Genomic DNA, 25,718 nt, shown 5'->3' on the forward strand with positions numbered 1-25,718 from the left:
AATGGTTACTTTGAGCTGGTTGAGTGGCAGCCATCCAGTGACATTTATCCTGCGTGGGACCCACAGATTGAACACTCTGAATGAAGTCCGTGGGAGTCTACGCATGACGCTCTGTATGACAAGAATTGCCAAGGAAAGTAGAGAAATATGTGCCCTGGTATAAAATGATATAACACATAATACTGAATCAAGTACAAATTTACTGTGGGGTAGAAGCATTGATATGTTTAGCACTTAAAATGCTACTTTTCGATGCACAACACCTGATGGAACTGGATTCACTCACTCACTCACAGCAAGTAGGAAATTCTCCACAAGGTGGCGGAGTCACAGTAGTGTTTCACATCACTGCATGTATAATAATTCCATTATGTGGCTGGTAAGCTGTAACTTCCCTATGATGTCCTGTCATGTCTTCCTGCTCCAGAGTGCTCTGGAATTTTCTGGGAGGCTCATGCAACTATGTAAATGGAGCTGTGAAAATAGTTTAAAGCGAAAGCAGTCTGAGCTAAAGTAACACTGGGGTAATGTTGAATTGAAATATGGACATACTCATTACATTTTTGCTGGCAGACAGCAGTTATGATCAAATGATCGCGTCTTTCTCCAGACAAGCCAAGTAACTGGTGGCATATTGATGGATTTGATATTTGTAAAAATCTAAATTTTCACACTTGGAAGTATCCATGCTAAAATCAAAACTTCAGGGCTAAGCAAAACAATCTCAGCAGTTTTATTCTAGCAGTAGAAGAAACACATAAATTAATAGCATGTAAATAAATGTCACAGAATGGCTGCTAGGAACATTAACAAAAGATGTGGGTTCACTGAAGATGCTGGCAGTAAGTTCAGCAGATGATGATGAAGGTTCTTCAGCATGTTCACAGGTGAGAAGAATAACAATGAGAAGTGGAGGCATGTTTTAGTTTAGTTTTGCACCTGTGTTATACAGGATCTAGATGTTTGCTCCTACATATGACGCTCTGGATGCACTGGCTTTTTTAGAATCTTGGTGAGGGACTGTCAGCAGAGGAGAGAAAAAGAGGTGGAAGAATGAGAAAGAAAACGAGACAAGACAAGTGAGAAAAAAAGAAAGCGACAAAGAGAGAGAAGTCAGGCAACACAAAACACCAGCTGAATCTCACCTTTGTAGGCTACGGACAGCCCAGCAACAAGGAACTATGATTACTGCTTAAAAATCACTGGTGCTGTGAAGGTTCTGACAATGATGACTGTGAAGGTAATTATCAGCTTTAAAAATGTGAAGAAGACATTGCTTGCCTTGCTAAGTGACTGAGGCGAAAAGACATATCTATATATTTATGAGTGAATTCAGAATGTGCTCGACTTTGTTGAGCGATTCTTTACGCGGGGAGATTTCAGACAAAATAAGGACACCCACACAGCAGCAGATTTACACTACAGTGGCAAAGACGTGGGAGAGATCAGAGCAATGATCGAGAAGTATTATTTCTTTGATATGTTGACCATGATTTCATGGCTTATGAAGAGCATGTTGGGCTTCAGAAAGGACCCGTCACAACATGAAGGCCTCTTGCCAGGGTTGTGGCTGACGTATTGCTTCCTCTAAATCTACCCATGAGCAGATTTAGAGGGCAAGTAAATGATGCTGTTGTAAATATATGTGGAAGCGACCCTAGAGCACAGGCCATTATTAACAAGAAACAACCTCATACTATGTAACCAGTGTAGCACACGCGACATGAATCTAATTGCATAGCAACCTTGGACTGCCTTGTCTGTAATGCATTGCTCTTTACAATGGGTTGATGAATTGAAGCTTTTGTTTGAAGAACCAAGTACATTGACATCCAGTTTAAAAGTGATTGCAAAGTCTGAGGTCAGGCCGCTGTGTTCCATAAGGTGGACAGTCCACTCAAGTGCCATTCGTGCCGTGCTGAATCATTGTGGGTCTGTTTGCTTTGGGTGGGATGGCAGCTGGTGATTCAAGTACAGCAGACGGGGCAACAGATTTCTGCAGGGAAATGTTGTTCTTGGTACTTTGCTTGTGTTGGAGTTAACAGATGAATTCAGAGCCCCTAAAATGCATCTGTCCAAAGGTGAACCCAGATTTGTGCTTTCTTCTGTTGCCCACATGAAAAACACAACCACAAACAAAACCATTTTCAGGCCGTTAGCCAGAAAGCTTTACAAATGCATGAAATGTGTGGAGTCTCTCCAGTTGCATCACCACCTGACTGTAAACCTCATAGACATTTCATTGGTCCATCTCATGCACATGCATCCCCATCTAAGCACTATATAAAAGAGTTTCATGGTTGATGTAGATGTGAGGTTTAGAGAGCAACCTGAGAGAGCGAGGGTTACATAAGACGAACATGTGCTGTTAACGGGTATGGTGGATGACACGACACCAATATATACAAAAACTACCATTATATGCAAAATGCATCCTTGGACGTACAAATATCAATGTTCATATTTTAGTTTAATAAACAGTTCAGCAGTGAAGCAACAAGAATTATTAAAGGAACGTGACCTGATGTACACATCCTCTTTAATTGAGCAGAAACGCAAGTCTGATTGCTTGTGGTGGTTTGTGTGCTGAGGAAGAATTTTAGTGGTCTTCAGAGACTGAAAACATGGCTCCATCATACAGTAACCCAACCACAGTTTTATTTATTTACCAGTTTTGTTTTGTAAGCTATACAATTACTTTTCCTTCTTTTTAAAGATATTCCTTCTATATTAATCAAATACAATACATGTATATATAAGTAAACATTTTCTATGTAACTTGTGAGGAAGGGGTGATTACTGACAGCTGTGTGTACATCACTATTAAAATGGCTTCTAAGCGTTTTAAACCACAGCTAGTGTAACATACAGCATACATCATCCATGTCATTGTTTTAATCTTGGCAGTCGAGATGGTGCAACTTCTGCTCTGGCTGGGACTGTCCGCAGAGACGAGTTGTGCTTCATGGTCCCCTGAGCTCTATCAGCAGAACCACAGAATGTTTAGGGTTAATGACTATACACCAACACACACACACACACACACACACACACACACACACACACACACACACACACACACACACACACACACATTTAACTAGGAGCACCATACTAAAACTTTTGCAGGACCCCACATATGGTGATTAACAATACTCAGATGTACTGTAGCACTCAAATCATCCTGCTCGAAACAGGGGACTACCGATACAGTGTTACACTGCTGATACGCTGTCCACACCATTACACTATCAAGGCGGACTGGGTCTATGCGTTCATGCTGTTTTTATAAAATTCTGGCCCTACATCTGCATGCTAAATTCAGATTCATCAGAATTGGTCAACATGTTTTCCAGATCTTCTACTGCTCAGTGCCGGTGAGCTTATGAGAATGTGACCCATCTAAGATTGAGCTGGTGTGTTTAAAAATGCTATTCCTCTCAACATGATTGTGAAAAATGGTTGAGTTAGCCCTCCCATCAGCTCATCATTTGCATCTGCCCATCAACACAATGTTTCTGCACGCAGAGCTACCACTCACAAGATGCCGTTGCGGGGTGTTATTTTTGCACCATTTCAGGACAGCAGCAGCTTCTGAAATACTTACACCAGCTCACCTGCCATCAACAACCACAACACGGTCGGTGTCACTCTGATCACACATTTCTCCATGTTTGATGTGAACATTAGCTGAAGCTCTTGACCCATGTTAACCCTGCCATGCTGTCGCACAATTGGCTGGCTGAATACTTATATGAACAAGCAGGTGTAACTTAACAAGTCTCTGTAGCAAAAGTGGTCACAGAGTGTATATTGTCAAATGTGCTAAAATGACACATTTTAACCACGGCCTGCTCACTGAACTACCTTAATAAACCTGTGCTAAATGGTAAACAATCAAGAAGTTGGCATTACAAACAGACATATTCAAGTTTCATGTCGTAACCAATAAAACAAATACACTCAGAAATACAATGGAGGCATTTCTATACTATTGCCTTATATTAATTTCATTATAATCATCATGTCTGGCTCTCATTAGCAATGAACACAATAGCACAAGAAGCATTTCAACGTTTTTAATTACAGAGTTGTGTTCAGATCAGATCAAAGTGTGTATGTGTTTTCAGGAAGGCATGTGGAATCCTACCTTTTCTCTGGATGTGTAACTTTTTGAGGCTGTTGCTTTCTGGTCAAATTAAAGGCAGAGGATACCTGTGAATGTACCATTAACAACTCACTCCACTTTGAAAACGGCAGAACTGATGCCTGTACATCAGTTCAAGATCTTGTGTAGTTCACAGAACATCTTTGACCTTCAGACTGTGCACCTGTGTACTAAAATCTATAGAGAATTAATGAGGTTCAAACAAACCACAAAAGAGCATCCAAGATGGGTAGAATGTTGTTTAAAAGTTATGTGCTACTAAACTCACCTTTGCGATCTCTGTAAGGTACGCTCGTCTCTCATCGTAGGCTTTCTGATATGCCTGATGTGTACGGAAACAAGCAACGGCATTTGACATCAGTGGTTTTCTATGCAAACCACTTCTCTCTCAGGCACTGAGAACAAGTTATTGTGTTTCTGAATATAAATGCCAGTAGCAGTATCAGTGTAAGGTATGTGCCATCAAGACTCCATGGAAACCCAGTCAATTCATTCATTCCCAGCACTTCAGTGGAGGTCATGGTTCAGTAAGGACCATGCTGCAGATACGGTGGTCTTCTTCAAAGTCACATAGCCTTGATTTAAATTCAGTTAAACATTGCTTACTTAATTTTACAGTTAGGGTCTGGGTTTGTGATTGGTGAGCTTGTTTTAGGATTACTGTATATTTTAAGCATATGTTTCCATACACATGATCACAGCCATTACTAATTAGACATTACAAAAGAAAATGAGAGTGACCTTGCCCTCTTGATCAATCCTCAGACGGCATTCCAGTAGCTGGCTCTGGAGGGTACTCCTCTCCATATTCAGAAGTTGGAGCCTGTGTCTCAAAGCATCCTGAGGAAATCAAACGCTCCATTTGCATTGAAATCCCATTATCCCGAGGTTATACTGGTGTCTTGTTAACTTTCTCAAGGGCTTAAAAAAAACGAAATCATACGCGGCACCCCATTACCGTTTCATCATACTATTCGTTATGATACAAGAGCTTGCATCAAGATGGCTACCATCTTGATCGTCGATTACAGTGAATAAAAAAATCTCTCTCGCCATCTCGAACTAAGTAGCATTGACACTCAGCACGGATTCACACTAATTTAAACTGATCTAATCATCTATTCCATGGGTTGCTCTCTCAACCCTTCATCACGTATCACGCTCCCTCCCCTCATCAACTGATTGCTGCTCACTGATTACATATTTTTTTGCAGACTGCCTCGCCATGGTTTTAATATGCTCTCTCCAGATTTATAGAGTTTCCACAACGATGTTCAGGGCCATACGTGCCTGAAGCTGACACATACATTTCGAGCACATTATCCAAATGGACAATTAAATGTGAAAGCATATTTTTCGTTTACCTACCACTGTCATTTCATCATATGACCGAATAGAAGCCAGTCGATCTGAAAGATAGACATCAACCTTAATGTGGCATAATCTTTTCAGTAAGATTGTTTCATTAATGTTGACGTTTTAAGGTTGACATATTTTAAGTAAAATTCAAAGAGAACTTAATTCCCGAGACTGATGAAACTGGTTTAGACATAATAATGGCACGATTCTGGTACAAACTTAAGATACGTTGCTTTTATGTTTTTCATGAAACGTGTCTGACAATATAAACATGTGTGTCAAATGTGTCACACACATATAACGGGTGATCTTATCAGTTTTCTTTTTACTGTCCTGATCATTTGTATCACGAGTTTCAGTGCGTGTTAAACAAGTCGAGGAAGAGCAATCCCCTGCCCCCTTACCCCCAATCACACAGGCCAACGGCTGTCTGTGCCCCCTCAACAGAGAACTGACTGACTGTGTCTGAAGCCCTTCACACCTGATAACAGGCCTGCCGAAAACACTGCGTACCCGTGGGCTTCCCACGTAGACCCTCCAGCCTCTCCTGTACTACTCCGATTTGCCTTTTCAGCTGTCCGTTCAGCTCCAGCTGGGTCTCGTATCTGGTTCTCCATTCGTTTCCTACGCGTGCATAAACAAGCAAAACCTTTACACAATAATCCACCATCAGCAACTTACCCAACCTAATCTACTGTACATCTCACTATAGAAACATTGGAACCCAGGTTAGATCCGCAGAAAACATCTTTTAATCTAATACAAGATCTGAAAAACACTCTAGGCCCAACCAAGGAATAATTATCTTGATTCGGGTCGTTTTCTATGGTAATATGTATGTCGCTTCATCGCTGTTGGGAGGTGTTTTATTTGCATTACCTTCACCCTCCACGCTGTGCAGTCGGGCTTCCAAATCAACCAACGTGCTTCTCAGGTCGGAAATAGATTCGTCCAACATTTCTCTTAAACACACGTCCATAATTTTAAATAACTATACGAACACAGTAAGCAAATCTCCGTGCAACACAATTGCTGACAATGTTTACCTGCTTATTCTGAGTAGGGTCAAATAAAGCCTTCGTTTGATTGCTATACTTACTTATCCTCTTTCTCCTGTTCGAGTTCCGCCTGCAGTCGCGCTACATCATAACTACTATCGACACGTGCCATCATAGGCAAGTTGAACCGACTCTCGAGGGTTTGCGGAGTTGTTACGCTGTAACCATTGGAAACGAGAGTCTACAACTTCCGCGCGTGCTTTCGCTGGGTCCTAGCACCGCTTACAAACCCAAGTGGAGCCCATGATAAAATGCACCAGATAGAATGAATTAAAGACAAGACCATAAACCATAAACATGGTTTGCGGATCAAGCAACCTTGTATTCAACAATTGTGCTTGGAGTACAATGACAGTGTAGCGAGAAAATAACAGTACATGGAATTTAGTTTACACAGCAATATAAATATAAATATTAAACTACTTAGATTGTAGAACAGATCGTCATCATGCAAGTAATTACTCAAATTAAAAGGAAATAATAAACTTAAACTTACAAGAATCTTCCTGTAATACCATATCCTAATGCATGGTATATCTGTGATAGTGTATGTAATGATAGTGTTATGAATTTCCCTCAACCAAATAACACATTTAATTTCTTTAATTATCTCCTTATATGAGTAGTTTCGGTCAGATGCTACTGGGTCAGTAGCATAAGTAGCATAAGCACTGTAAGCATATGTGAGCCATAAAACACTCCTTTTCAGTACATTTCCAGTACTAGAGGAGCCGGTCTAGTCCCATAGCAGAAAAGGCTTATTTCTCCTTTACTTCTGTCTTGTCTTCTTTGTTTTGCTCTGTGGGCTTCTCTCCAGTGGCCTGTTTGCCTGCACTCTTCAGGACAGCCTTGAGGCCAATGTTGTCTAGGTTGAAGGCCGTGACGCCCACGTTGACCACCGACTGGACGGCGTCTTCTGCAGCGTGGCCGCCCGCATCCCCATACCTTAATCGCACACAACCAGGAGTGGTTCAGGGGGGGTGGAGCTAGATACAGTTAGTGGCAGCCCGTGGGGCTGTGGCTAGATACAGTTAGTGGCAGCCAGTGGGGCTGTGGCTAGATACAGTTAGTGGCAGCCAGTGGGGCTGTGGCTAGATACAGTTAGTGGCAGCCAGTGGGGCTGTGGCTAGATACAGTTAGTGGCAGCCAGTGGGGCTGTGGCTAGATACACCTAGTGGCAGTCAGTGGGATTGTGGAATTGAGCTTAGGTGATGAAGGAAAAATCAAACGAGCATAGTGACATTGTGCAGAGTTAGCAGTATGATGACTCTAAAAAGGTCACCACCCTTTCAGGGGAGCACGTGATATGGGGTGTCTGAAGAATAAAAGTGAACAGTGTAACTTGCCTTATGTCCTAAAGCAGACACTGACCTCCACACACTGGTGTAGGGGAGGGACACACACAGCAATGGGGGAGGCCTCAAACTAACCATACATTTAAATAAATGAATAATCACATTTAAATAAATGAATAAACAGGGCCTCCACTCTGCCTCTTGCCAGTCTTCCTCCAGAATTGTGGACCACACCACTGCCTCCAGAGTAGCAGCCAGCAGTTCAGTGTGCTCAACACAGGGGGCTCAGCCACACTGTTGCATTCATCTCAGATTTATTGCACATGAATTCCAGCAGAGCACCCCAGTAAAAACAGACACCTTTCCAGTAACCTTTCGAAGAGCAAAGCAGATTACACAAAAAGGCACTTGCCACCAAAGAGTGTTGGTCACAGACGACCCAGTTTGTGTGGGGTTTTTCCCCACTTGGTGTTTTTACCCTTCACCAGTTAGATGTTGCTAGGGGCAATCAGGATGTTTTCAAGTTCCTTCAACCTGAAAAAACAAAAACGAGGAGGGAGAGAAAGAAAGAAAGAAAGAAAGGAAGAAAGAAAAACCTTTTCCCCAAGCAGCATCATGCAAGTGTTAATGTGAGACTCTATTTTGAGAACAGGATGAAAGTTTGAGAACGTGTTGATAAGAGACTCTTGTAGCCATTAGCAATAGACGAAATATATAAAAATACATTTTTAAAAGCCACAGAAGAAAACACCTACTTGTGCTTGACAGTCAGGACTGTCTCTGAACTCGCACTTTTCCCAACTGTTTTTGCTGCCGTCTCCAGACCCGTCCATATGGTTGACAAACCTAAGGTGCAGAAACACAACATACAAGAGCTGTGTGGCTGTCCCAGGATGTATCCAGCATGAAAACCCAAATCGGCTACGGCTGCTTCTGTGAAGCCAGGATGTTCGTGCTTGGATGCTAACCTTTCAGGCTGCTAACGGCCACCACTTTGGCTCCGCCCATGTTGGCGCTCGCCCCTTTATTGTTTTTTAAAGATCCTGGGATCAGTTTGCTGCTTTGCTTCTTGACGTGAGGACCTAGTTCCTTCCCAACAAGGTCAACCACAGTGGACAGGCCATCAACTAGTACAGAGCAGTTATTCACATTACTATTATTGAAAAAAGCTATGAATGACATGCATGGACATATCTCAACTAAAATAATAACCAAGGTAACCAAGAATCCTGCTTTGAAGCAACAAACCTTTCTTGTATTCCGTTAGCACTTTGCAATAAACGTGTATTTTATCCAGTTTCTAACTGTTTCAACATCTAAAGAGAAGCATTTCGTCCACCATCACGTCACCATCACACTTACCCAAAAACTGACTGACTTTAGCAGCTCCTCCGGTGGCCTGTTTGGCTACCTGCAGGCCCTGGGTCACTCTGGGGCCAACCTCAGCAGGCGTCTCCTCTGGAGTGATGTGCTCGCGAAGTTTTACTGCCCCTTTCTGGATAGCTTTGCCCGTAGCGTCGCCTCCCTGGACAAGCCCCCGACTAAGCCAAGAGCACCCTTTACAAGCAGAGCAAAAGTTAGCATGTGCAGATGGAAGGGTCTGCTTCAGCCATGATCAAACCTTGCTAAATTGATTAGATTTAGCATTTGTTCATTTTTTTATGTGTCTGCCATCCCTGTCTGTTGTATAGATACTGCTTTGAAAAAGTTAAGGGAAGGGCACCTTCTAGTGGACTTGTTAAGTAAATATGTGTGGAGTCACACGAGGAGACACTACCCCCTGCTGATGAACAGGTGCATGTCCTGGACATGTGTATTCCTGGATGGACCAGGAAGCTGGTGTTCTCCTGTTTCCTTTCAGTGACTCTGTTACTGCAGGGGAACCAATGCTGGTGCAAAGTTAGCATACATGGACTTTAATACATGGAGCTTGACCTGCCAATATGCTCTGTGACATCTTCTCGCTCCATTCCGGCAAGGCTTTGTCCTCCTTTCCTGGCACTGTGTCCTGTTCTGGATCCATATCTTCAGTGGGGGTTAGGGGAGACTTCTCCAGGCTGGTGGTCTGTCCCCCTGAAGCTCCATATACATCTGCTCCATCATCTGGCTCCTTCAGTGAAGTTTAAATCATTACAGTCATCACCAGAATGCAACGTGACCCAAAGAGTATGCCTGCTTAACAGGGGCTGGAGTCTTAGATAGCTAGATAGCTTATGTTTCTCAAACTCAATATTCATATGTCAAGTTTACATTCCTGAACGTCTGGCAGTGTGCGTCACCTGGACTCTGAGCTGTGTCAGCACAGACAGATGCTCCTGGAGAAGACTGTGGTCTGATGCGGGCAGTTCAGGGGACAGTACCAACCCGACATAGGACCCTGGCACTGCTGTCGTGGTATCAGGGAATGTGAACACACCCGTGTTGCTAAGCAGGACGGGTGAGTCTGGAAACAGTGGGTAGTGCCAGTCACACACCTACAAACACAAGCCAATGATCGTTAACATACTCCACCATGTTTAAGTTGTTCTGCCCTTCAACTGCTTGCTTCTGGGAAATGTGAGCAAAAATTTGTCACTTAAAAAGTGTTACAAACTTCATATAGTTGCACCACAAACATGCTGAGCCTATGGGCACAGTTCTGTACGGCAGCGCTCACGGTACAGATCAGGATTTGTCCCAACAGGCTAAAGCAATACAATGAACTCCTATTTGTTTTTGACTGTTCTTGTACATGTGTGTATGTCCTCGATCAAACTACAGTCAAGAGAAGAGCTACCTGAAAGAGGAATATACAGCTGGACTTTACTGTGTGCTGGAGTCATGCATCAGATAACAGCTGACATGCCTGCTAGCCAGTAAGTGATAAACAGCAGCCCTGAAGTATTATCAGCTGGCAGTTGTCAAACCAGAATTAAAGGAATGTTAAACCAAAAGCAGTTTCGTTTAACTAGTCACATTTACTTCCTCCGTCCACTCTGAGGGACAAACTGTTGCAGGGAGGGTTATGTATCAGTAAACAACAAATCACACTGTACTAAACCTACATTCAAAAAACCTTCAAAAGCTCATTCCTAATCAGTTGCCCCGAACTTCACACACCAGCCTAAAATGAAGCATGTATGATTATGTACAGAAAGAACTAAAACTTTGTGCATGTGTTACAGAACAGCTCTGGAAATCAAACCGAAAGTCTGGCAAGGGACGGTATCAAAACAATGTGCTGTGAAAATGTGAAAACATTCCAACTATCTGAAGTGTTTACAGAAAAAAACTGCTTAGCCCTTCCCTCGCGAGTATTTTGTTTTCACCTGGAGGCAAGCAGGAGGGTGTCTGAGGTCACTGATGTCGTCATCACGACGCTGTCTGCTGTCGAGGATGATGCGCAGGAAACCCGGATATGAAGGAGCGGACACCTGGCCATCGGGTGCCACAAAAAAAATCTGAACCCCGTTAGGAATGAATAATAGAACCTCGTCGGGTTCGTTCACACTGACTTGACTAAAGGTCTGCTGGCGGGAAAGCGGATTTTGACACAACAATGCATGTCTTTCCCTGTGGGAAATAGAGAGGTGCCCATCTGTGGGTTTAGGGGTATACGCTGGCGGTATGTCGTTGGGAACTTCAGAGGCCCTAGTGGGAGAAGCCGGAACACGGGGAACACCCCCGGAAGCTTTTGAGGAAAGTTGTGCATTAAAATGGGGTAACCTGGAACTGGGGGGTGTCTGCGCATCCCGCAGGACTGGCAGGCTGGGATAGAGCGGCTGGGGCGCAGCTGCCCTCGTGGGTGAAGTGGTTTCCAGCGCGGCCAGCCGAGTCGTAATGTTGCTCAGGGTGTTGCGCATCTTCAACTGCATATGGCGCGCGGAGTCCCAGCCCTCCGCGGGGGTGGCCACGGCCAGACCCTGGAGGACGTGGCGTCGGCCCAGCCGGTACAGCAGAAGGGCTCGGTCTTTATTCCCAAACTCATCTTCCTGCAGGCCGCGGCTGAGACACTCGAGCGCTTTCTCATAGTGGTTCTTTATGATCTGTAGCTCGGCCCGCTCAGGTGCTTCCATAACTCTCAAGTGTTTAGAAGTGTGATCTAGACGTGTTAGAAAAATGAGTTTGGATTTCATACAAGCAAATGCAGACAGTGTAACAGCTAAAGATGTTTACAACTAACGATTGACGTTTACACTGACGCGGGTGCAGTTTTATCAGACCTTAAACTAGTAAATAACGTAAAAAAAACATTCCTCAGCTATTTATGGATTTCAGTTTGTCGTGCGAGCTGGTTCTACCTGAAAAACAAGTACAGCACTGCTCACATTATTGCTGAGCTGCTGGCCCAAGGACTACTCAGTTTGGCTAGTTTAGATATTCTCACGCCAATAAAATGACATCAGCTATACTACAGTGGCTAATTAGGACTCCTGGGCAGAATCCGATATAATGATATATGCGATAGCCGTTTTTTCTATGGATAAATTAGGGCCAAGTTTTATTTATCGAGAACAGGCGGCTACATATTTGCTACACCGAAGTTCACCTCTGACCACGTTACTTCGTAGTATTAGCTACTCGACAACCTTACATCTGACCGACAACCTGAATAATTTCCTTTTTAATAAAATTGCCAAATATTCCTTAATTTTATCGAATTATCTATTTAGTACAAAAATAGAGTGCTCAATGACCCAAGTTATCACAGTACTCGCAGGACTGAATTGCCTGGTTAACGCATGTTTGCGACTCATCTGGATGTGTATGCTATTACTTAAAGAAGCACGTATCTATATTCAATAACGGTTATTTTAATAAAGGGAGTAATTCTGGTGATGCCAAACGCAAAGCCTGCCGATATTATACCGAAATACCATCTGTAGCGTCTTTATTCGCGTGCAAACGAGGGGAGTGGGAATTCGCCAAAACACCTGTAATTTATGGATCGCATTCAACCCATGATTCCGGGATCATTACTGCGACACCTCTAAAACGTGCCGCAAAATTATTAAACTAAAAGTTTTTGAAGCCACATTAAAATAACCAGCCAACACTTAAACTAGAATATATCTGTAATAACGACACTCAGTACGGACCCTAGTCAACACTACAGGCACTTTAGCAAAGAAACAACTTTACCAGACTCACATTCATCCCAACCTGTCCGCGCGGTACTTCGGCTAAAAAGAGGACCAAGTTGTTCGTCTAATGTGCACCCCTTCTAAATAAATCAATGGTCGCTAGAGGTCGGTGGTGAACCTTTAGCGAATACATACTTCCTTCTAAGGTTTAAGACGAGTAGGGAAGCGCAAATAGGTAAGCAACTCGTTTCATTTATTGACAAGGTGAACAGGCTGTGGTCCATGATTCTGCAAGCGTAGATAGACCCGAGCTGACAGTTATGAGTACAACATTTCATATCAAGTACACACAAATGGAGGAATCCCGCCTCCAAACACATTTCATTCCTTAAGACTGCTGAAAAGGAAACAAGTTACATCATTTTATTGTAGACTTGTCATTAAAAAAGGTGCTATGATAAAAATCACATTAAAAAAATAAAAACGTTAAAAACTCGACACTTCTTCCGGTATTTACAACGAGGTATACAAGCGCTGCAGTTCCTTAATAGTCCTTTATATAGGGAGCCACTCAACGTTAGTGCAGCGGCAGAGTCTCCACAGGCTTGATCAGGGACACACTACAGTACCTGGAAGAAAACAGACCAAGCAATTAGCACATTATGCAGACGGAGTGGCATCTTGAACTAGTTTTCTGAGCAATTATCTACATTACACCTGTTACACACCAACACAGTCACAGAGGGCTGAGAACAGTGCCATGTGGGGGGAGTGGCAAAAGCAGTTATATCCACATAATGTGCCAATCAACCTGGACTCACTTTGTGCTCCTGTATTTCTCATAAATGGCCTTCTGGGAACGGCTTTCTGCACCAAGGTGGAGCTTGTAGAGTGCTACAAGACAGGGTGCAATCTCTGCCAGGGTGTAGCCAGTGAAGGCATCCAAAGAATCAGGCTGCCAGGCGAAGTGAGAGAGACATTTGAGTAGCCTTAGAGTGGCTCATGTATTAAACTGATGCCATTGTGCAAGAAGCAGTTATCAGCACTACTGCTGCAGGTCACTGACAGTATAGCCAAGATCTTACCCACAGCCTCCTGTTGAGTGTGTAGTTAGCCAAGCAATAAGCCGCTGCCGCCATCTTGGATGGAAGATACTGCAGAAAGGGATCCACGTCGAGCAAGCTCAGCTCTGAAAGATACTAGAGCCACATAGCAGTCAAGTTACAGTTATGCCCATTAAAATGCCATTCTGACTGATCAGAGTTACCAAGGCAAGGTTTGCAGTCTTGGTGCAGAGGTTCTCTTCAGAGATGTACTGCAGCAAGAACTGGAGGCATGTAGGGGCATTCATATCGAAGGACAGGACTCTGAGGACAAGGTGTTCCATCCGAAGCAGCTGTTTCTTGGTGTAAGTGTCATCCGTGATGTAGACAAACTCATCCACCTCTGGTGGATAGATTTCCTCGTATTTCCTAGAGAAAGGACACTGGTTAAAGCTCACCGTTCTGCACTGGAACGTTAGCCAACATGGAGCACCACTCACGCAGCCAAGAGGATCGCAGTAGTTCCCACGAGCTGCAGTTTCCCCCGGAGCACAGACATACAAGACAAGAAGCGGTCCAGGTAGTTTACTGCCAGGTAAATGGTCTCCGAGCACAGTTTGTATTCCTCAGCAACTTCAACCAGCCAGTCAACAAGGATGATCCTCATGGAGTTGGTGATGTCTGGCTGCTTTTTCATATAACCAGGCTTGGGCCTGTATCTCAACTGGGAGAGGGAGCAGTACATCAGACGTTTCATCTCTCGCTTTAAACAGTTTGTCTGCCTTATAACTGTGTACTTTGGTATCTTCTGTGAATTTTTTTTAAGTGCTATGAATAAAGCTTTACTCAAGTTTGGTGATCGGATCCAAGACACCCATACACCTCCACAGAATAAGAACCTCGATGGCAAGATACTGACCTCAGTTTCTCTTAGGTGATGGTGGATGTCATCTGCATATTCATCTACTGACCAGATGTCCCCAGAATCCACAGGCTCTGCTGACAGGGATTGCATTGAAGTGTCCAAACATGATCCTGCACAGAGATGCAGGCAGTGTCAATGTGCAAATTCCAGTTTTACTGCATCGCCAACCTTTGCAGACATTACTGCTTACCTGAGCTAAATTCATTTATAGCACTCAGTATCTGAAGCTCTGAAGAATGAATACGTGGATTTGACAGTTCCTCAGTAGGAATGGACGTTTGCATTAACATCTGTTCAGCCTCCCAGACACCAAATGCAGGATTAACCTCACGTGCAGACACTTTGTGCAGCGCAGCTCCATGCTTTGCTGGACCATCCTTTAAAAGAGAAGTTCTCTTAAAAGCCATTTATACCCTAAACTACTACCCCCCCAATCTATAAATCCTTACCTTACAAGTTCGGTTTTGGTGATCATTCTCACTCAAAACACCCAAGACAACTCTCTGCCCTGCTTTCAAGCGAGGCCCGTCCACCATTTTCTGGGCAGGGATGTTCTCATGACTGCTGTGGCTAGTAAGCGAAGTGAGGCCACCAGAGCTCATTTTCCAGATGAAGTCAGCTAGCAGATTAGAAGCCACTTAGTATTAGTCACAAATTCAGCCTTGGAGTGCAAGATATACAAATGTTGCAACTTAAAACACAGGTTCAGAGCCACTTATCAGTACCTTACTATGCCCTCATGAGAAAGTCTTAAAATCAATAGACCAAAAAAGAAAACCAAGTCAATACAACTGAACGAGGTTTTTGCACAAAATACTCCTAACTTAATTACCTAATGCAAACCTTTTGAAAGAGGATAAATAAACAAACCTTTCTAATCCCAGACTCAAAACAACCGGAAAACTATAAACTAATTTCACAACGAGGGACTGTTTCCAGTCACTTTATATTTGTAGGTCTTCATTGAACTCAGTATCTTAACCAATCGACAAATAATCTTCGAGATGGTTTCAATCAGCAACTTACTGGCTTCGCAGGTGTTGCTCATTGATGTAGGACCTCGTTAACTGGCTAGCGTTAACTTAGAGGATCACATGGCAACGTAACCATGGAAATGGTGGACGCTCATCTTCGTTATTTTCTCAGGAAATTTGTAGTCTTAGAGCGTAAACACTGAATATAGTGGCTGTAAGTGTATGTAGTGTCTGTTCTTTTCATTTTCATAGGTCTGCGTTTGTTCCACGAGGAAGTGGGTCAGATTTATACAAATATATTAATTTATTAATATGCATCATAGTAACCAATGATGTTTTCTCCCTTTTCACAGGTTGTACTTACCACGCGCAGGCCTACTTTTAATTTGGATCGTCTTAATGGTTTCCTGTTAATAACATACAGACCGGCTTGATTGACACTTGACTGACGCATTCAGTGAATGCATACGGTCAAGGAGGGGTTCCTTCGGAAGTAAACAGTTTAAGTGAAGCTCAAAGTGGAACCTTTCCGTTATTACATTCGTAATCAATCTGTTCCTGGTCACGGTATGTGCGCTCTACACCGTCCTTGAGACACTCAATTATTTGCAGGCGTCACACTATAAACTCTGTCAGTTCGAGACCGTGGATGAAAATAATGTAATGGCCTAAAACGGCGCATAAATCACTATCACAGTACTGCAAGACGAATTAATAAAGAGAAACGTTATGGACCAAGGTGACGTAAAACCGGATCGTTTCAAATAAAGTGAATTCTAAATCTCAAATCTTATAAGAGTGTGTCCCTACCCTTCTCTTTCCTCTCTCTACCGGGAGGTTTCACATCAGTATTAATCAGATTAATCACATCACGGTTTGGAGACCATGAACTCCTGCCCATTCAGAACCACATTGGCTCCTGCGTTGCATCTAAGGACTTAATTGTCGTTAACTACATTTCTCATGAATAACTGGCATGTAAATGGAAGGATGCATCACGTAATGAGATGAAAAATTAAAGGTCCAAGCATCTGTTTTGTTTGATGAGATCTTTCTGATTCATTAATTTATTTAGTAATTTGTTTAAATGCTGTTTGTTCTACTATACTGTCAGGTCTTAATATTAGTTATTTCAAATGCACAAGTCTATTTTGTGTCTGGGACTTTGAATAAGAGCTCATTTCTCAAGGTCCCCATAAACCATGTGGGAGGGAAATGAGATTGGACAGATGCCATTCAATTCTACTGACGTATTGGAGCTGACACACAGTAGTGCCTTGAGATACATCCTTGACTTTTCTACATTCATATATAATGCATCCTGTCATAAGTAGTTCTCCAACGTCAGCTGGAGTTTCCTTTAGAGAGCAGATATTACAAATTCCAGTGATCTTTCAGTCTGCAGTTAGTTTGCATTCTTTCCTTTTTGCCTTCTCCACTGACTTTTTCTTTACAAAGGTAAAACATGGATTTAGAAGGTCTTCCACTTATCTGGCTCAGGGAATGGGACTTAAATTTCCATATTTCCTTTTGTCCAAATTAGTAAAGAGGTAGAGATGCCTCTGCTTCTGAAGTGACAGGAATGTGCGATTGAGATTCAGCTGGTGTGTGTGTGTGGCCTCTGTGAGAAGGTAATTCTGTCTGTGCTGCCAGAGACGTCCGGAGACCTTGGAGCTTCTGATTACCATGCAAAGAGCATCAGTGCAGAAACATGGCAGCTGGAGAAGACAGGGGAGGATGAGAGAGAGGGAGGGAGAGGGAGTGAGAGAGGGAGAGGGGGAGGGAGTGAGAGAGAGAGAAAGAAGGAGAGGTGAGAGAGAGAGAAAAGAGATCTTTCCTTCAAGTATTCTGTCGACATGCCCCACTGTGCCAAGCTTACCTCCGCACCCCCCCCTCCAAGTATTTCCCATAATCTTGATTGACATGTTGCTATTTTATGTGGCAAAGCCTCAGTGAACAGTACATTCATGTCAAAGCCAGCGAGACAGATCCCGGGGAAGAAGAATGCCCAATAGTGATGCATCTCTCTTTTTCTAATACAACTGAATAAAAACAAAAGTGCTAGAGGCCTGTTAGTTAGAACACGGTATGACAACGAAGACCTACAATAGCACGTCTCCCGTTCCATATTTGCATTAAGAATGAACACCAATGAATTAGAGCAAGGCTAAATTATTCCCATCCTGGGAATAAAGGACCTTCTGCCAGGGCGAGATAAGTGGGGAGGGCCAGCTGAGACCACGCTCTTATCAACATCCTTCAGCACTGCCACTCGAACCACAACTCACATCCACCCAGGTCAATAGGATGTGGTTAAACCATGGCACGAATGGAGAAGGTTACCCAAGGTCCCCGGCGGGCATGCCAGCTGGTGCTTGAGGGGCCTGTGTGTGTGTGTGTGTGTGTCACCCTATCACTACCGCCCTTTGCACTTTGCCCATGACAGGAAGACGTTCCCTCTGTCGGCCGCCACAGCACTGTGAGGTATGACGGAGCCACCTGGGGAAAATCGCCACAGCACCAGCTGCTGTACGGGACCCACACATACACCAGCCTTAGTTCTGACCGCCAACCAGCCCAGCAAGTGCGTGCGGTACAGAGCAGTGAGAGGGATTGATTGTGGATGTAGCGCTGTTGTCTGGGATCTCAGTCAGGCTCACTGGCATCACCTGGAGTTGTAGTTGAAAGGACAAGAGTTCCCCTGGAGGCTGATCCTGGAGGCTGGTCCAGGAGGCTGGTCCTGGAGGCTGATCCTGGAGGCCTAGCCCAGGAGGCTGGTCCTGGAGGCTGGTCCAGGAGGCTGGTTCAGAAGCCTGGTCTGGGAGGCTGGTCCTAGAGCCTGGTCCTGGAGGCTGATCCTGGAGGCCTTGCCCAGGAGGCTGGTCCTGGAGGCTGGTCCAGAAGCCTGGTCCTAGAGCCTGGTCCAGGACGTGGCTAGCTCGCTGATGTGCCCGCCTCAGCTGCTAGGCTGCTCTCCAAGCAGAGTCCATGTGCCAGCCAGCGGGAGGATCTATGCCACAACGGCTGATGTGAAATGATGAGGTGGTAAAAACATTTGGAGTAGGATTTGTATGTATAGCACAGCCTTGCGCTCAGCTCCCTTTTGGAGTTTTTAATTTTGCTGCGTAGAATGTTAAAACTACTGTATATCCCCACATAAATATGGGCGCTTTTAAGGATTGTTTTTTTCACAAGCTTAGGTCAAATTCTAGTGTAGCAGTGCTATATCCATTTACCAAAGGTTCACCCTCTCTGAAAAATCAGAAACCACTCATCACAGTATCTGCTGTAAAATCAACATAAATTAAACAACTTGTCACATATCAAAGATCTGAGGCAGAAAGCGGGGTGCTGAGATCTTCCCTCCCAGTGTGTGTGTTATGAACACCCTCACTGGTGCTTCATCATCACCATGATACAATGGCAAAGGGTTGAGAGCAAGATCTCCTCACACCCACTGGCTCCAAGAGTTATTACTACTGTCAAATATGAAGGAATTAATACAACACAGCACATCTTGCAAGGTGCAAGCACGCGCACACACACACACACACACACACACACACGGATACAGATACATAGATAGTCAGAGAGAGAGAGACAGACAGGTACAGAGAAACAGATAGTGAGAGAGACAGATACAGAGAGAAACAGTGAGAGAGACAGACAGATACAGAGAGAGAGACAGAAACAGACTGTAACTGACAGTGAGATAAAGAGACAGATACAGGGAGAAACAGACAGTGAGAGAGAGACTGAGAGAATTCAAAAAAGACTAAACGTATGTCACATCGATGGCAGGGATGAGTAGTTAGGCTGACAGGTGAGAAAAAAAAGTGTCTGGGACAGGAGTGTGAGAGAGAGGGAGAGAGAGAGGGAGGAACAGAGGGAGGGACAGAGAGAGAAGAGAGAGGGAGGGAGAGAGGCAGCGAGGGAGGGGAGGGAGGAGATGAATTCAGAGTGGAACAGCTGGACAGTCAACATCTAGCTCACAGCTAAAGATTGGTGCAACAGAGCAATCTGTGTCTCCTCCACTTCCTCCTCCGTACCCACACAGCCGAGCGGCAGCTGCCTGAGTTTTCTTCTTTCACACTCACAATACGAGCCGTTCTCCCCAGGAGCAGAGCTACCAACAGAATGGACTTCTATATGCAGTAGAAGACGACACTTTCATCAGCCATACAAAAGGTCAGTAGCTAATTTCTTCACTCAGTTGATGGTCCTGCTGTGCTTGTACGTCAGATATAATCTCAAACTGTGGAGTTTGGTATGGATTTCTATTACTGGTACAGAGGTATCAGACACATACACTCAAACAGTTCAGGTGGCTGTTTTGATAAATGGTATCTATGTGGAGTGATATGACTGTCTCACAAGTCAATAGGAGGTGACAGGGGAAGTGCAGTAAGGCACAGTGCGTGACACATACTTAGACCTGCATGCAGCAACACCCCCACCCCCAGCACACACACACACACACACACACACACACACACACAAGCCACGCTTTGTAAGGGCATAATGGGATTTGACACTCACTCAGTCTCAGTATCTCCCCCCATCTCTCTCCCTCCCCCCTCTCTCCCTCTCTTACACCCTCTCTCTCTTTCTCCCTGTCTGCTTGGGTTTTTTCCCCCCCTACCTTCCTCTTATGGTAACACAGGCTTCTCAAATCAGCAAAATACAAACAGAAAGCAGTAGAAATAGAAATGGCAGAGAGAGTCTGTCGGGAGGCACCGTGGCTACAGGTTCACAGTGCAGGCACAGACAGACAGCACAAGAGCAAAAGGTCCATTTCTAAAAGGGTAAGACGAGTCTGCCTCCGGAAGCTGGACGTGCTTGGGGGACAGACTGCAGGTGATAGCTAATGTGTCTAAAACTAAGGTGGCTTTTGGTTTTGTGCCAACGGTCCTCTCTTCAAAGAAGCATCCAGAAGAACTGGCCACCTTCCTTTAGATAATGACATCTGGTACCAAATGGCTGACCAGGCTGCCTTGCATGAATCTGGTTAGTACCACAGGCTTGTTGCTAACAGAAAACACACCAAGTCCGACCACAGGCACTGTGTGCATTACATGCCTTGGCTGTGACCACTATATCAAGTTCCTGAAGGAATTAACAGCATGCGTGTTTCAAATCCTCCTGCGACCTGGGTCATATTCCTGTGGTGTAGGCCATCAATGTTTACTCAGCACATAAACTATCAACAATTCAACAATTTTGCAAAAAATCCCCATGCTGCTGTAGTTTAGTAGCCATCAGGGCATGTCATCCCAGCCCGAAAGCAAACATGATCTCATATTGGTTTCCATGCAGGGAGGTTTGATTCAACCTGTTGTTCTTCATGAAAACAAACCAAGCCATTTCAATGTCATTAGAGACTCATGTCTGAAAGATGATCAGATGAGGCTCCGAACAATGCCAGATGTGTCTGCTTCATCTGGATGATACGAAGCAGCCAACAAAATATTAAATCACACAGATGCTACTTGCTCCCATGCTATGGAACACAAAGCCCCTGGCACACGTGAGATGCCTAATGAATGGAATGATCAGGCAGTCTGATGCTGAGCGGCTCCCTGCTTCCAGAGCAGCTAGCGCAGAGGAAATCACTCTCCTGCGATAATGCTACACTGAGTACAAAAACACGACATAAGTCTGAACCTCTGCCCATTTGAGTCATTTACTATAAGCTCCAGATCAGACCTCGTGCCAGAGTTCTAGCTAGAGTAATGATTGTGCCAATCATTCGTTTGTAAACAAGTTTCTTTGCCAGCGCTCAGAGATTTTCACTACTACTACAGGTACTACTCTGTTTATTGATTTTTAACGTGAACACAAGAACCAAGAAAAGACCAGTGAATCCTTGAATTTGCAAGTTCATTTATTGCTTTGATAATGAACCATGATAATATGTCTCTTGCTAAGCCCAGTAAAGCCATGACATTTCCTTACACAGGTGCTTCAAAATCTATTATTCATAATGTGTTTCTGGTACACAGGCAGTATAAAAAAATGACCTTCTCTCTATGTGCGTATGTGTGAGAGAGAGAGAGCGAGAGAGACTGACCCTATGTGGTCACTCAGGACACCTAATGCGCCAGCACTCTGACACACCAAATTACTCATTGGCTAATAACCACACAGATATGCATGTTGCCAGGATACAAAAAGCATAATTAAATGTTATTATCAGCCTCTTCAAACTCAATTTAGAGTACATAAGTATGCACCCCCTAAACAATAACAGCTACGGACGTACTAATACAGGGTGTAATATGCAGAAAGGGTGGGGCTTATTATGCCCCTCCCACAAACTAAACCTCTGTGACTGAAGTGTATGTAGCGAGGCACTGGGCCCTCGTGGTGAGATGGGCGAGCCCTGGACAGCAGAATGAACTGGAGGGCTGGCCAGGTAAGAGCTGAGCTTTAATAGGAATTTCATGAGCAGTAGATGTCATGGTCATCTGTGTAAAGCACCACTGTGATTTCAGATGTGTAAAGGTTCGGCTGTAGCTATACTGCTTGTAGGAAACGTCTGTGGGTGTATGGAGTGAAGTAACGAGGGAGACGGTGGGTCTGCTTATGTCCTCTTGTCCACCGCAGGATCCCCTGAGCACTGGTCCTGTCTGGGATGGACGGCCAGGTGGACGAGCTGAACAAAACAGAGGTGGATGGGGAGAGCTTTCTAAGGTTCGGCCCGACGGTGCTCACTACCGGACCGGCTGCAGACGCGTCCGGCCAAACTGAGAGCATCTACGTCTACGTCTCCATCTTCCTGAGCCTGCTGTTATTCCTCCTCACCCTGCTCGTCATCGCCCTCCACAGGCTAAAGAATATCATCTCCTCTAGCTCCTCGTACCCAGAGTGCGGCAGTGAGGCAGGGAGCTCCTTCACCAACATGGAGATCTGCAGCCTGTCGTCACAGAGGTCGACGGTGTCATCGCTCTCCTGCTGAGACAAGGACAGTCAGAAACACGCATGCACACGCACATGCACTCAACCAGGCTTCTTTCAGTTATATTAAATAAGAATGGATTTTTATGTTAACATGGTTTTGACATATGATTTTAACAATATTGCTGCAAATGTACATAATGTAAGAATTGTAAATAAAAATGTTCCAAACATGAGGAAATATTAAAGGCTTTACAGAACTGTTTAAGCCCAATGAGATGAATAGTGGTACATTTCATGATTATAAATGACAGTAATATTAACAAGGACATACGGTGTCATTGATACGAAGCACCACTGTGACAACACCACCTGGTGGAGATCTTCATGCTTGCTAACCGTGAGTGAGCGAGTTAAAATCCGATTTCTTGAGGTGCTTTGCATCTAATAATCGTATGAATAAAAACAAATAGCCGAAGAGAAGCATAAAAAATGTTGTTCTACATGTTGCCTTCGGGGGGCAGCAAACCAACGTTAATGCGGCGGACGTAAAAGCGCTTTCTTTACCATCCATCGCAGCCAGACACACTAGTCACGATGGATGGTTAGCAGTGAGTCTCACGGACAACTTATACTGGCTATTAACGACACGGACCTTAGACCAACACTGCAGACAGCAGTTCGTATAATAAAAGTCTGTAAAAGCGGACATGCAAACAGGTTCGAGTATCTCGCAGAGAATCAAGTTTACGTCGTAAAGTAACGCGAGCTAGCCGGCGAGCTAACAGCTAGCTAGCAGGGTCAGTAGAGCAAACGCTGTTGGTTATCTAGCGGTGTCCACGGCTCCGTGGAGGTTCATATAACGTTATGAGCGAGAAGGACGGTAAAGACGCCGGTAAAGACGGCCAAAGCGGCGACAGAACCGGCGCCGTAGACACGCGGAACGTAAACACGCCGCTAGAGCAGGATAACGTTGACTCGTACGACATGGACGACCCGGACGAGGAGAGCGACGTGCTGGACGCGTCCGACCCCAGGGACAGTGCGGCGAGCCCCGAGGAACTGAACGACGACGAGACGTTCGGTAACAGCGAGAACGTGCCCAAGAAATGCGTGTACGACGGCTGCACAGAGACCACCACGCAGGTGACCAAGCAGAGAAAACCCTGGATGTGTAAAAAACACCGCAATAAAATGTACAAGGACAAATATAAGAAAAAGAAGAGCGACCAGGCCATGTCATCTGGGAAAATAGAAGTACGTAAAGTAACTAATTATTTGTTTATTTGCTGTGATTGTTTTACGATTTATGAGCATCAACAAGTCTTTGCCGCGCTGTCCTTCACACCGAAGTGTAGCTGTTTGTTTATTTTGGTTGAACCTGTCAACGATCCATAATAAATGGATCCCTCTAGAAAGAAAAACAACTTCAGCCCTGTTTTCACGCTTAAATAAAAACTTAAGAACAAGTACTATAAACATAAGTTGGACTACACTTCTGTAATGCGTAATTGCAGCTTTTAGCTCAGGCAAGGACAGAAAATAACTCTTTCTGGAGTTCCTATGTTGCTTTTGTGTATCATGCTATAAATGAACTTTTATTTAATTACAGGAGGGCTCAGAGGAGAGACCTGTTTCTGTAACTAAGCAACGGCTTGGGACCACAGGAGACCGTCCAGCTAGACCGTCTCTCATAGAGCAAGTGTTAAACCAAAAGAGACTTGTAAGTGAGTGATTACTTGTCACTATAAGAACCATTGGAATCTGCCACATGTATAGATTACATAGCATATAATTACATTTGTGATTATGTACTACACTTGTAATAAACACTGTTGCAGCCTCACTGAAGAGTTGATGAAACTGAACTACATTCTAACTAATATCCACATTCTCTGTTAATAAACTCAGTTAGCCTCAGAGTATCCTATAATCATGTGAGTTTATAATTCCCTGCAGACAACGTTGCAGTAAATCACCATCACCTGTGCCCTTTAAAGAAACTAAGTGCCTGTCCTCATCAGTGCTGTGTGCTGTTGCAGTCTCTCCTGCGGAGTCCTGAAGTCATCAGCTTCCTCCAACAGCAGCAGCGTATGCTGACCATGCAGACCCGGTCCCAGAACCAGCAGGACTTCTGACACACTGCCAGCCACGTCCACTCGGGGAGATGCGAGTTTGGGGGTCGCACAGAGGAAATGCTGGGACCGCATATCCGTCTCTGGGCAGGGAAGCCTTCCGCGTCTGTGATGTCATAGTATGACATCAGAACATTCTGAAGCAGCCTCATCATCATCATCATGGTCCAGATCAGTTAACATGACAATCACCCGTAGCAGACATAATGTCAGAGCTCAGTTCTCTTGATCAGACATGAGCATGTTTTTGGTTTTGTCCTTGAGGTTTTGTCCTATTTATTTGATTTTTTGGTCTCTTTTGTTATGCATTTGTGTTTGAGTGTCCTTTTTAAATCAATTATGTAAACTCTCAGTAAGATGCACTGTAAAATCATCAGTGTTACATTAACTCTTTAGTGTTCACTGGACACTGAGGTGTTCACCTATGTCCAATAATTTTAAGTTGTGCTGTTAGAAACTCATCTTGAATAACATTACAATTTTAGGGTTAGACCTATCAGTATTCTGATAATCCCATTGTGGTTCACCTGTGTTATAGTGATAGCTGAGACACTGTAATATGTAGGGCTCATGATGCATGTCTCGTAAGTTGGGAGGAGCGAAATTTCATACTTTTTTTTTTATGGATACCAAATAATCATTTAACCTTTTAAAATACAAAAGCTTACGTAGTATTGGCTTGCTGGTTTGATTTTTAGATTTGGAGTGTGTGCATAACATTTGATTGGCTGATGAGAGGCTGGGGTTTTGTGTGTTATTCTGTGCAGGATTCATTTTGTTATTTATCTTTAGGTCTCAGAG

The 25,718-nt window shown here is 44.1% G+C and overlaps 5 protein-coding genes across 11 annotated transcripts; 2 read left to right on the plus strand and 3 right to left on the minus strand.

The window, feature by feature from the left end:
• Positions 1-2,636: 2,636 nt before the first annotated feature.
• On the minus strand, positions 2,637-6,773 carry ccdc169 (coiled-coil domain containing 169). 2 transcript variants are annotated; one of them, XM_077020253.1, is made up of 8 exons: positions 6,627-6,773; positions 6,407-6,489; positions 6,041-6,151; positions 5,537-5,577; positions 4,910-5,008; positions 4,437-4,490; positions 4,151-4,215; positions 2,637-2,980 (listed from the first exon to the last, which is right to left on the minus strand). In XM_077020253.1, the coding sequence occupies exons 1-8, from the start codon at positions 6,698-6,700 to the stop codon at positions 2,887-2,889; spliced, it is 621 nt and encodes a 206-aa protein (XP_076876368.1). In that variant the 5' UTR covers positions 6,701-6,773; the 3' UTR covers positions 2,637-2,886. The 2 variants fall into 2 exon arrangements, with proteins under 2 accessions (XP_076876368.1, XP_076876370.1); XM_077020255.1 differs by having other exon boundaries at positions 6,574-6,658.
• Positions 6,774-6,872: 99 nt separating this feature from the next.
• Positions 6,873-13,118, minus strand: sparta (spartin a). 3 transcript variants are annotated; one of them, XM_077020247.1, is made up of 8 exons: positions 13,011-13,117; positions 11,189-11,961; positions 10,160-10,354; positions 9,816-9,990; positions 9,243-9,437; positions 8,849-9,007; positions 8,636-8,726; positions 6,873-7,530 (listed from the first exon to the last, which is right to left on the minus strand). In XM_077020247.1, exons 2-8 carry the CDS (start codon positions 11,933-11,935, stop codon positions 7,344-7,346), a joined length of 1,749 nt encoding a protein of 582 aa, XP_076876362.1. In that variant the 5' UTR covers positions 11,936-11,961; positions 13,011-13,117; the 3' UTR covers positions 6,873-7,343. The 3 variants fall into 3 exon arrangements, with proteins under 3 accessions (XP_076876362.1, XP_076876363.1, XP_076876364.1); XM_077020248.1 differs by having other exon boundaries at positions 13,002-13,070; XM_077020249.1 differs by lacking the exon at positions 6,873-7,530 and adding an exon at positions 8,178-8,414 and having other exon boundaries at positions 13,011-13,118.
• Positions 13,119-13,175: 57 nt separating this feature from the next.
• ccna1 (cyclin A1) lies at positions 13,176-15,974 on the minus strand. Of its 3 annotated transcripts, none has more exons than XM_077020250.1 (9): positions 15,938-15,974; positions 15,361-15,530; positions 15,102-15,288; positions 14,906-15,021; positions 14,487-14,710; positions 14,211-14,415; positions 14,029-14,142; positions 13,765-13,898; positions 13,176-13,572 (listed from the first exon to the last, which is right to left on the minus strand). In XM_077020250.1, the coding sequence occupies exons 1-9, from the start codon at positions 15,957-15,959 to the stop codon at positions 13,521-13,523; spliced, it is 1,224 nt and encodes a 407-aa protein (XP_076876365.1). In that variant the 5' UTR covers positions 15,960-15,974; the 3' UTR covers positions 13,176-13,520. The 3 variants fall into 3 exon arrangements, with proteins under 3 accessions (XP_076876365.1, XP_076876366.1, XP_076876367.1); XM_077020251.1 differs by lacking the exon at positions 15,938-15,974 and adding an exon at positions 15,782-15,927; XM_077020252.1 differs by lacking the exon at positions 15,938-15,974 and adding an exon at positions 15,744-15,766.
• A 6,545-nt stretch (positions 15,975-22,519) lies between these two features.
• On the plus strand, positions 22,520-23,013 carry sertm1 (serine rich and transmembrane domain containing 1). Its single transcript, XM_077020261.1, has one exon. It carries the CDS (start codon positions 22,520-22,522, stop codon positions 22,841-22,843), a length of 324 nt encoding a protein of 107 aa, XP_076876376.1. The 3' UTR covers positions 22,844-23,013.
• A 636-nt stretch (positions 23,014-23,649) lies between these two features.
• rfxap (regulatory factor X-associated protein) lies at positions 23,650-25,593 on the plus strand. 2 transcript variants are annotated; one of them, XM_077020260.1, is made up of 3 exons: positions 23,650-24,039; positions 24,395-24,509; positions 24,825-25,593. In XM_077020260.1, the coding sequence occupies exons 1-3, from the start codon at positions 23,650-23,652 to the stop codon at positions 24,842-24,844; spliced, it is 525 nt and encodes a 174-aa protein (XP_076876375.1). In that variant the 3' UTR covers positions 24,845-25,593. The 2 variants fall into 2 exon arrangements, with proteins under 2 accessions (XP_076876375.1, XP_076876374.1); XM_077020259.1 differs by having other exon boundaries at positions 24,395-24,505.
• Positions 25,594-25,718: the final 125 nt, after the last annotated feature.

Source organism: Brachyhypopomus gauderio, chromosome 10, assembly GCF_052324685.1.
Source record: "Brachyhypopomus gauderio isolate BG-103 chromosome 10, BGAUD_0.2, whole genome shotgun sequence".
NCBI classification, from domain to species: Eukaryota; Metazoa; Chordata; class Actinopteri; order Gymnotiformes; family Hypopomidae; genus Brachyhypopomus; species Brachyhypopomus gauderio.